At 38.0% G+C, this 12,148-nt stretch overlaps 1 protein-coding gene and 1 long non-coding RNA gene across 17 annotated transcripts in view; both read left to right on the top strand.

The window, feature by feature from the left end:
• The window catches only part of LOC310722228, a 439,622-nt gene that overhangs the window by 367,047 nt on the left and 60,427 nt on the right, over positions 1 to 12,148 (top strand). The window lies entirely within an intron of this gene.
• Positions 1 to 12,148, top strand: part of grip2b (glutamate receptor interacting protein 2b) — a 189,593-nt gene that overhangs the window by 145,573 nt on the left and 31,872 nt on the right. For 11 of the 16 annotated variants that reach the window (XM_083534409.1, XM_083534411.1, XM_083534408.1 and 8 more), the window contains exons 10-12: positions 4,095 to 4,235; positions 5,409 to 5,561; positions 6,094 to 6,283. In XM_083534409.1, the coding sequence (XP_083390535.1) occupies positions 4,095 to 4,235; positions 5,409 to 5,561; positions 6,094 to 6,283 (484 nt within the window). The remainder of the gene's footprint in view (positions 1 to 4,094; positions 4,236 to 5,408; positions 5,562 to 6,093; positions 6,284 to 12,148) is intronic. The other 5 variants (XM_083534404.1, XM_083534407.1, XM_083534405.1 and 2 more) reach the window with 1 other exon arrangement.

Below are 12,148 nucleotides of genomic sequence, written 5' to 3'. Positions count from 1 at the left end.
TTTTTTTATGTTGCACATTTTTATGTTGTTCATCCTACTCAGATCCAGTAAATATTGTGCCTGAGAGCCTCCTAGATTCAGCCATGCATCATCAGTGCTGTTGTGTCTTTGATTTGTCTACACTCTCACCAAAAATCTCACCAAAGGAGAACACTTTTTCTCTTATATCTTGCATTCCTTAATAAGAAAGGTTACAACACTGCTCAGGCTCATTGGTCTTTATTTTGTTGCAGAAATGTAAGCATTCATGCCTGTGAATGTATCTTCTAGGATGTGATTCATGCTGTTGATTTGTCCCAGTGAAGATATATGGGTCAGCTCCCAGCAAGCACGAAAACACATGCACAAAAATGGGAAACTTGTATTAGAAAATGTGCATCATTGACCCCATTGAGACTTTAATAAAGAATTGAAAGTCCAGGAGTGAAGCTTGCTTTGATGTTACCAGGAAAGATGATGGAAGGAGAAAAAGTATAGTTTAATATAACTGGCCTTCACCTCATGAGAATTTAATCACATTCTCATTACTATATCTCCAAATGAAAAAAATGTGGAAAATGTGTCATGACTCAGGATAGTGCGCAAAATTTCACTGGCTTTAAGAGTTAAATGTTCTTCGCAACATGAAAAAGTTCTGATACGAGGGTTAGCTTTAATTCGTTATCTACAACATAGTCAAAGAATTTGACATGCCTTTTAAAGCCAATATGGTAATCTCCTTACTGAGTTTAAGCTCCAGAGTGTCACGTAGGCATGTCGGAGCTCACATCAGAATGTTCCTCAAAAGTTTCTTCAGGCAGATGAGCTTAGCATAAGCTGTGTGAAGTGTGGATGTTATGACCGTTGATTGAAAAAAAGATTTTTTACAATTTTAGATTGTTTTGGAGTGACAGGGAATGTTACCTGCTTTCTGATGCCTGTTCTTTACTTATGTTTGGCAGGAATCTTGGGCAGATTACTCACATTTAAAGGAACGCATATGTCAGTAAATGACTAAATACACACAAACACACACACACACACACACACACACCGAACACACACACACACACACATACACACACACACACACAAAGCTTAGGATGATTCAAAGCTTCTTATATTTTCTTCTAACTGAGGGAGAGAGAGGCTAAAAGTAACAGCAAATACCTATCATACTGATTAGCATGCAGTTCCACTCTCGATTAAAGCAATTGGAAGATTTACTGTCAGGCTTACCGTCAGGTGTTTATACCAGTGTGCTTTTAAATTCTTGAATTTGATTGGCCAATAAGTGTGGATACATTTTCCACAAAAGCAGCTCAGTTGAATTAATTTGTTGGTTCTAATGTTGATATTTCTATCATTTTGCAGAAGGACACTCCACATAATGTAAGTCTCAAAATGAAGAGATTTCACAATGAAAAACCTTTTAATCACTGATACGGTAACTGTAATGTAAATTATGGGAGATGTTTCCAGTGTCAGTGTTTTGGGACTGTAATTTTTCCATCATGGGATAATCTTCAGGACAAATGACTTGAAGTTGAATTAAGATAAAAAAGAAAGAAAAATAGAGTTTGGTAAAGAAATGTACAGAACACACCGAACCATTCTGTGTCCTATTCAATTTTACTTTGAGATCTCTATAGGACCTGAAGTGAAAAACCACATTTAAATATCTTTTCCTCCTCCTGGCTGCACCTGCACTTCACCTGATGTTTCACATTGATTCTAACACTGCACATAGCAGGAGGCAACGTGTACCAATAACTGTCACACAATTTGCAACAGTCTTTGAGAACTCTGCTTTCCAGAGCAGGTCACAGCCTACAAATATGGCCAATGAAGACTACTGTACACTTTCGAGTGTGGGTATGTCACACAAACATTCCCCTGAATATTAATCACTATGCCCATCTTTTAATCATACACACCTGATAGCAATCACACCTTATTCTATTTTACATTTTTACCAGCCCTTACCGAAGTAACACTGAGTTTATCCTGCTGACTTATCAAGCTTTCTATTGTTTTTTGTTGTTCTGGTCTAATATCCTTCTTCATAGCTGGATTTGGTTTTTGATTTGCCCCTTTTTTTTAGTTTGTATGTCGGCTTGACTTTGCATGTACAGTACCTGGATTACGATTTTGTTTACCGTATTTTTCGGACTATAAGCCGCTACTTTTTTCCCGCGGTTTAAACAACGGAGCGGTTTATTTATGAATTTTTCCTGGGTTTGTCCCGGTTTCACAAACTTCAAGCCAAAAAACCAAGCGACATAACATTAGACCAATGAAATTTCCGAACGGAAACGAAAAAACGCACCTCACCTGTGTTCTGAGCTGCACGGCAGGGGGAGAAAAAAAGTTTTTTTTATAAACGCACGACGATGCCAAAAGATAAACTACTGAAATAGTTGTGAAAGGAAGGAGGAAGACAATGAACAATGACTTACTTCGTCAGCTACTGTTTAGATACAAGCCGTTGTAACGCGTTGAGTCTGGGTGAAGGGAGGAGCTCGCTAACTCCAGTTACAACAGAAATCATATAAGCACAGACAGGTTTCCAAAACTCGTGCTTTTTTATTTTTTTTGGCAACAACGTTACGGGTTAGTCAAAGAAACTTAGAAATGAGCATCAGAAAATAATAAGGACATATTCCTTGGCCTGGCACACATGCAGTAATACCGGCAGGCTATTCCCAAAATACCGCTCTGCTCTTAAAGGAGCCACAACATATTTCACCTGTGTAACAGACACTGTCATTAAAGCCTGTGTAAAGTTCATTAGTTTTAATGTAGACAGGCTTATAGACAGGTGTGGCTTATTTATGTTAAAAATAAAAATATTTGTCAACTTCAGTGGGTGCGGCTTATATATGGGTGCGCTTTATAGTCCGGAAATTACGGTAATCTATTCGATTTGTTCGTCTGTGTTGCAATTAATAAATCAATCTCAGTATTTGCATCTGTCTCCATTCCAAATCATTCCAAATACAGACCAAATCAGTAGGTCTCACTTTCTCTCACAGTTTAACAATATAACAGGAAACATTTACACTTTGCAAAAGATCGCATTGCCATAATTGGAAAGAAATTCCGGTGCCGAAAACAGAAATCGAAGGAATGCCCTAAAATAATAACCCTAGTGATTATATAATAATGCATAATGTGATTGTCATAATTCTCATTGGGTATCACTTATAAATAAACATATGGGCTGAAATGTATTATAAGCTGTCATTCCCAAATAATACATAAAGAGCTAGCCATATGCTTCATACTGTACATTTGGTAGAATGTTGGATGAGATGCTAAAGCCTAGAGCAATGAACAAAAGCATACTTGACAGACCACACACACACACCCACACACCCAAATTTATTCATCCCGCCTCTAGCAGGAAGGACACCATTAACCCGATCCAAATGAGCTTCCTCGTTGTTTTGCACAAGCATTCTTTTTTCCACACCAGTGTTTCAAAATCGAGATTATCATTCAAATACAGCTTTTGCCGCCCTCTGGGACTCCGAGCACAGGATTTTAAGCATTGTGGGATTTATTAGCAGGGTGAATGTTAATGAAGCCAAACAATACAACTGACTTTTTAGCCATGCTGTTGTGTGTGTGTGTGTGTGTGTGTGTGTGTGTGTGTGTGTGTGTGTGTGTGTGTGTGTGTGTGTGTGTGTGTGTGTGTGTGTGTGTGTGTGTGTGTGTGTGTGCTCCAAATTCAATGCGCCAACCCTATTAGTGAGATAATATTCAATTTTGTTGTGCATTTTAATGGGTCATCTTTGCTCAGATTTTTTTTTATTGTGAATTCTAAAAAAAAAAAAAAACATTATACAGGAACAAATTACAGAGCATGACAGTTTAGAAGACAACTTAATGTCGTCTCTAACAAAAACTTTTGATTTTAGGCATTAGATTTGTTCTGAAGGTAAATATTAAATGTCATTTGAACATTATTCCCATTCAAATAATGTGCCATTTTCTAAACAATGTTTTATGCATTGATAAATAGCAGCAGTATATAATTAACATTTCAACTGTATGTGTTATATTAATGGTTATATATATGTGTGTGTGTGTGTCGTGTGTGTCGTGTGCAGTGAAGGTCCAGAAAAGTGACCACCCTCATTCTTGGGACCCATGTGTGAGCTACTGCCATTCTCAGCATGCTACTCACTGTAAGACACCCACCTGGATGTCCACCTCCAGCAATGTGTCCAGCACTCAGGACTACTGCAAATGTAAATACATACAGTACATGCACCTTGCAAATAATACACGCAATAGTATCATTGCAGGTTGCTGAAAAATGTACTTCTTCTAATTCATTATTTAAGATAACTACATTGATTTTGGCCAAGGTCTAATAATTTGAAGTTGAAAAAGCTGTTCAGTATAGAGGTTATTGCTGTGATTAAGGAGCACTGATTTAGAGAAATGATTGCTGCCTAATTCCATAATGAATAGGGAATAAAACATGAGCGCTTTTATAGGGAAATAATCGACAATAAATAACAGCATGGTGTGATGGAGCCTGATGTGAAGCAGAGTTACAGTTACCACTACAAAATAGATTTCTTTTCTAACAATAGAAAAGTGTTTGATTTTACCCTTTTATACCACAGCAAATTGCCAAAGAAATGCAATGTTTTGTTAATTTAAGAAAATGGCTCTCACATTTTAGCACTTTTTTTGTTATGGCTAGTTTGGTGGAATGCTAACCAAACAAGGTGCTGATTTTTAAATATATAGGTGTATATAGATATAAACATTTGGACGTTTTTAAGACAAGGTCTTTGCTGTGTTAGAAAACCTAAAGAAAAAGCCTTGAAAGCAAGTGATGATATTAGAGACTCCTTTCGTATAGTTTAAGGAGGATATACATCATTATTTTTTTGTATTTTATTTATTTATAAGTAGTGGCGAAGCACACAATAAAAAGAAATGAACAAGTACTTGCTTGTAAATGTGGTTACGTGTCAAAAGTTAAAGTACTTACCTAAATTCAATGTTTTTTGGGGTTTTTTTTATAGTTACAAGCACACAAAGAGGGTGTCTTTACTATTGTGAGATCTATTGGGTTTCGGCATCATGACAGGATATCATTTACAAAATGTATGATTTTTTTTTAATATGTAGTGGGATTAAATTTCATACAGTTAAATGTAGTTTCTCAAAATGTAAATATTTAAAGAAAGTATATATTGTAAGTTTTTAAGAGTTTTCAAGTAAACTTGTGATTTTTCCTTTCTTAGGATCATATAGCATTATATTACGTGTGATAAATGGAAACTGAGTTGAATTTCGACATGAAAATTCCGTCTACTGCAGTCTATTTAAATGTAAGTGCAATGTAAATGACTCTCTCTATCTCTCTTTCTCTCTCTCTCTCTCTCTCTCTCCTCCTTCACTAGCTGTAGTCTGCACTAATTTCTCCCCCGCCTCCACCACTACATCAGGCATGACGAGTCAGTCATCCAGCACTCTGCCTCGCACTCCCCATCCAATGAGCCCCCGCAACTCCATGCTCAAGAGGAGACAGAGGAAAAAAGAGCAAAAGAGCTTGTGTAAGTGTTATAGCGTGTGCTTGTGTGTGTGTGCGTGTGTGTGTGTGTGTGCGTGCGTGCGTGTGTGTGTGCGTGCGTGTGTGTGCTCATGTTTATATGTGGTGCCTAAATAAGTGCTTGACCACGTCAGTTTGAACTTTCACATCTCATTCTCATATCAGAGGAGGAGCAGTCACACTGCATTTTCAGATCCATCTATTAATTTTCATTTGATACAACAATACAATCCTGTATGTGTTTGTGCCACTTTGACATTTGCTCTTTCCGCTGCATTGATTTTTATGGCGAGATACTCAGTTTTTCTGCTTCAGAGGAAAATGTCAGTACAACAAATTATTGGTGTAATGTGTAGCTGACATTGTTAATTCAAATAAATTTTTTAAAAATCAGTAAATGGGACAAAAACTATGATAGACAGACAGACAGACAGACAGACAGACAGACAGACAGACAGACAGACAGACAGACAGATAGATCATTCTACTAACAAAGCTTACTTCCCATCTCACCTTTTTTTTTTTTTTTTTTTTAGCAGCGTCTCTAGCCTCGAGTTCAGTGGGTCCTGGAGGTCAGATAGTTCATACAGAGTCCAGCGAGGTCACCCTAACAGGAGATCCTCTCAGCGGCTTCGGAGTTCAGCTGCAGGGGGGTATATTCGCCACTGAGACACTTTCCACACCTCCAGTGATCCGATTTATCGAGCCTGACAGCTCAGCTGAAAAGTGAGTGCCTATGCAAAGACACTAACTAAGAGACTAACACAGGGGTGCTTGGAAATTACACTGTTCAATGAGTTGACCACAATGCTACTATGAAAATAATGAAGTCATTAAGTGAGTAATATTCTTATTACTGTGAGCGTGCTGCTTCGATTTGTTTCATTTAATTTCAAACATTTAATTTCAAACAACAGTCTGCTTAACGTTTGGTGACATACAATAAGGAAATGAAGAACATGGTAATACTTATTAGCTAGCCCCACTTACTGCTACCCCACAAGTTTTTTTTTTTTTCCATATTCCCTTTCGGTTTATAGTTCTACAGCATTTTACCAGTTTTTATTAATATTTTAGAAAAATAAAATAACAGCTTTCTATAAGTTTCTAGTTATATTCATTGTGTATCCAGGAAATAGGTTGCTGTTAAATTGTCAGTCACTGTACAATGAAGTTGCCTACGATGAAGAGGTCCCACTTTTAGCACAATTAGCATTCCACAAATCAGGAGAGAGATCACGTGTTTATATTTACATTTATGACAGTTGGCAGGAGACCTTTTCCAGAGTAACTTATAACTTAGCAATTGAAGTTAAAGGGCCTTGCTCAAGGGCCCAGCAGTTGTAGCTTTGTGGTGCTGGAATATGAACTCATGACCTTTTGTTTCAAAGTCCAATGCCTTAACCAAATCCTTCTGTGTTTTACTGTCTTCACTCCCATTGGAAGTCAGCTCAAATGTGCTCTATTCTCTTTACTCCCATTCATTCAATATTGTCACCTTGCTCTATTTGCCAAAGGTCTCTGTCACTGATGCTGGCAGGATTTTCTTATTGAAAATAAATGGTCTCTGGCCGCTATGAGTTAATGCGGGCATTGCATGTGAGAAAACAAACTTAACTCTGATTGTGTTCTCTGTTTTGATGTCAATGAGACATAAAAAAAAGTATTAGAAGAAACCTATTTAGCTTTAAAAAGCATTGATGCTGGAGACTCTGCCCACAAATGTTAAAGAAGGCAGAATGTTAAAGCTTCACCATACTAATGGCTATTCGAAGAACAATATGCTTTGTCATTTGTTATTAGGTTTGGATTTTGTTCAGATTTTACCGTAAGAGTCGATACTATGAATGGAAATAAAATAAGCATGTTATTGACAAGGCTGCAGAACCCTGCAATTTGCTGCAGCAACTGTAGAAGTCAACATATTCAGGAAAATTAATGAAAACCTATCTAGTCAAAGTGTGGTACAAGAGCAAGAAAGAGTGTATCGTTCTTCTTCTGCATTCTCCTTCCTATTCTTATGCTATTCTTGAGCTTGTCTTAATCCTAAGTGATTGTAAGGCAAACAAACATCACGTATTTGAATGTGTTTGATGTTCAAAGATTGAAAAATAATATTATGAAGCAGCAAAATCTCTGGGTCATTTGTCTCTTTGGATTGATGCTGTTTTGGTGTAATTCTAAGTTGGGTTTTTGCTTTCTCATGTGAGTCCTTGTTCCTGCCTTTGATCAGACCACAGAGAGGATACAGAGATACTGGTTTATCTTCAAAAGAAGGCTATGATAATCCTCCTCCAGCTTTAAGGCTACACACACACACACACACACAAACTTATATATATATATATATATATATATATATATATATATATATATATATATATATATATATATATATATATATATATATATATATATATATATAATATAACCTATCTGACTCACTTCTCTGTTATCTTTCTTCAAAAAATAAAATACACATTCAAAATAAAACTTTGAGATGAGATGAGCCGTGCTGACGTGTTTCTTTAGCATTCCTGTTAACATGTGCATTCATGAAATCAAGCCAATCATGAGGCAGCAGCGCAATACTACTTACATTCATGCACCTATACCATGTTACATAACTGGAACTGGAACTGGAACAAACAGTTTTCTGGGTACACAAGTGCACTTATCGAGAAGGGATTTCTTTTCAATCAGTTTCCAATGCCACCCTCATGACATTTTGAATCTCAAGGTTTCTTCCTCATGCCCTCTCTGGGAAGTTTACCTTGCCACTGTTACCTCTGGCTTGCTCATTAATGATACATGAATTCATTTAAAATGTATGTCCTGAATCTATATATTTCTGCAGAGCTGCTTTGGGAAAATATTCATTATTTAATGCATTTGTTATGTTTCCCTTTTTATGTATAGAGCAAAGGGGGGTAGCTTGTGGAGAATGTGTGATGGCTGCCTGAAGGGATAGACATGGATGAAAAAAAGAAAGGTGCTTTAAACATGTCATATGTATTTAACAGCACAGTGAAATTCTTTTCTTCGCATATACCAGCAATGTTAGGAGCTGAGGTCAGAACACAGGGTCAGACATGGTACTGTACCCCTGGATCTGGAGGTTAGGGGCCTTGCTCAAGAGTGGCAGCTTGGCAATACTGAGGCTTGAAAACAGTGTAGTATACAGTATATATATTTTTTTACTTTTAACATGTAAATGACAGCAATACCTTCTTCTTGTTCTTCCTGCTGCTCCCATCAGGGGTCTCCATAGCGGATCATCCGTCTCTATAGAACTCTGTCCTCTACATCTGCCTCTTTCAATCCAACCACCTGTATGTTTTCTCTCACCACATCCATAAACCTCCTCCTTGGCCTTCCTCTTTTCCATCTTCCTGGTGGCTCCATCTTCAGCATTCTTCTACCAGTATACCCCATGTCCCTCCTCTGCACATGTCCAAACCATCTCAATCGGGCTTTTTCATTTTGTCTCCAAAACATCCTACATGCATGGTCCCTCTAATAAACTGGTTTCTAATCCTGTCCATCCTCGTCACGCCCAATAAAAATCTTAACATCTTCAACTGTCTGAATTGACAGCAATACCATTAGCACTGCAGGCTATAGTGATATAGTGTTCCAAGGCTCACTGAGACAGCAGAGGTGGCCAAAGAAATGAAAAAAGTGTACTCTGTCTTAACAATTCTAATCTAAACAAACTACAGCAGGTAGCACTTGCCATTTTGGCTCTTCTGTGAACAGTGTGTGGCTTTTTATGCCCCACAATAGAGCCCCTGGGACATGATTTTTTTATAGAATTGAGAGCATGATAGGTAAAAAAAAAAAATGTACAGACTATACAATTGCAAAATTCTACATGGTGTTCTTAATAAATTGGAAAGAGATTGTATCCACAAATATCCACAAATTTGTCTAAGACATCACAGTGTGTACGTTGTGTTCTATTCCTCTTTGGCTCTGCAATGGTCTCATTTTATTTCATCTTATCTCATCTCATCTTTCTGTTGACCCTTCACATCCTAAAGGGTGATTCATACCCATTAATATTCTGTGAAATGCAATGAAATGCAAACGATGCCGCATAAGGACCCGATGAGCTGATGACAGCAGTCTGCGTAGTTCATAGGGAAAGACGCTGGCACACATCAGGCTGGATATGAGTTGATTTTAAATCAAAATCTGGGTCAGAGCTCAGCAGGGATGAAGACGAAGCGGAATTTCACCTCTTATCTGGTCGATTTGAAGTTGGCCGTCTAACTTTGAAAATGTTCAGGAGGCTGGAGATTGTCACGGTCATGTTTACGCACTGTGTGCACGAATTCCCTTCAGCTCATAAGAGTGACAGCAGGCAAGGATTTGGAATCCCATTACAAATTACTGTGAACAATTCGTATCGAGTTTGTTTGCCTTTCTGCTTGTTTTCAGTGCTGTGAGATGTCATGAGGCATAACTGAGAAAAACGTCATGTCGACTCCGGAGAAAATTGTCAATGTCACTGTCCAATCTTATTATGATTAGTTAGTTATTCCCTTTTTTTTATTCCAAGGGAGCGAATAATTTGTTGTAGTCTTGTTTTTGGACATATCTTCATTTCTTCAAACTGCCTTGTTTATTAAACTTTTTTAGTGTCAAAAAGAAAAAAAGAATTCAAAAAGGACAGAATTATTCATTTCAGTGTCAGATGCTATTGATTTATATGTTAGTTTACAGTCGATTTGCGATTTGTTGTTCAGGGTATTTTGGGGTCTTTAGAAGGTCTTTTCAGAAAGTATATATAAAGGCTTTAATAAGTTTTAAATGTAACTTTTATATATAAATTATTCCAAATTTTATTTTGCAAACAGTAGCCCTACGAGGCTATGCATTTTTTTTCACAACTTAAGTTTAATTTGATCTTAATGTACATTTTCTTGGTTGGATGTTGTTTTTCATGCTATACTGTAGGTCATGACATATACATAATATATATACAGTATCTCACAAAAGTAAGTACACGCCCCACATTTCAGCAACCATCTTAATATATCTTCTCAAGGGACTAAACTACAGAAATAAAACTTGAATAAATTTTAAAGTCAATGTGCAGCTCGTTTAGCAGTATAGATTTTCTGTCCTCTGAAAACTCAACATACAGTCATTATTGTCTAAATAGCTGGCAACAAATGTGAGTACACCCTAAGTGATAACAGCTGTACATCGTGTAAGGATGCAAAGCCACATGTTCTATTCATCATGTTCATATTAATGGACCATATTAATTTGTGTGTTTTGTATTAGAGTAGTTGAAATTTGGTGCTTTGAGTACAATTCTCTCATACTGACTACTGAATGTTCAACATCTCACCTCATGGCAAAGAACTCTGAGGATTTGAGAATTAGAATTGTTGCTCTCCACAAAGATGGCCTAGGCTATAAGAATATTGGTAACAACCTGAAACTGATTTAGAGTACAGTGGCCATGGTCATACAGAGGTTTTCCAAGACGGGTTCAACTTACAACAGGCATCGCAAGGGTCGATCAAAGAAGTCGAGTTCACATGCTGTGCATCAGATGCAGAAGGTGGCTTCAAAAAACAGACGCATGAGTGCTGCCAGTATTGCTTTAGAGACCATACACAGCACACTGCAACAAGTCAGTTTGTATGGTTGTTATCCCAAAAGAAAGCCTTTTTGATTCATTCATTCATTCATTCATTCATTCTCTCCCGCTCATCCGTAATTCGGGTCGCGGGGGCAGCAGTCTAAGCAGGCCCCCGCCTTCGACTGCTGCCCAATCCTCACAGCACCGTCCCTTACGGTCCCTCCTGCAGGTGGTGAGCCCACGGGAAGGCGGCCCCACGTCACTCCGACGTCACGGACCTTGATATTTCCCTCGTAAGGGACCCCCGGAGCATAGAGGGTAAAGGGCCTTGCTCAAGGGCCCAAGAGTGGCAGCTTGGCAATACCGGGGCTTGAACCCCAGACCTTCCGATCGGCAACCCAGCGCCTTAACCGCCGGAGCCACCACTCCCTCCTTTTTGATTCAATGCCATTTAATTCAATACATTTTTATTTGTATAGCGCATTTTACAATGAACATTGTCTCAAAGCAGCTTTACACAGATAATACGGTAATAAATAATTAATAAGAATGTTCTTTAAAAGTGTTCGATAATGAGCAAGCTGATGGCAAGGAAAAACTCCCCGAGATGGCATAAGGAAGAAACTTTTAAAGGGACCAGACTCAAGAGGGAACCCATCCTCATCTGGGTGGCAGTGAATGTCTATTCATTTGAGCTAAACGATGTTGAGGTGTGCAGTGATGGTGATCAAATGCAAACTGTAGTTCTGTGTTAGTGTAGCAGACTGTTGACATTAAGTAGAGTCCAAATCCATCCTCAAAGCTCCTGTGTTACTCCGAAATTTCATGGATCCCCAGGGCAATGATGTGAAACCTAACCCAGCTGTACAGAGTGGCCTCCAATCGAAGAAAACACCATTCAGAGGCAGACCGAAACGAAGCATAATCGGAATGTTTACTTCTAGCTGCATGTGGTCCTAGTAAAAGTACTTCTCTAGTAAAGGTACTCATCT

Source organism: Silurus aristotelis (assembly GCF_946808225.1).
Source record: "Silurus aristotelis genome assembly, chromosome: 28".
NCBI classification, from domain to species: Eukaryota; Metazoa; Chordata; class Actinopteri; order Siluriformes; family Siluridae; genus Silurus; species Silurus aristotelis.
The sequence above is the reverse complement of the archived record's forward strand: the minus strand, read 5'-3'. Positions and strand labels throughout refer to the sequence as shown.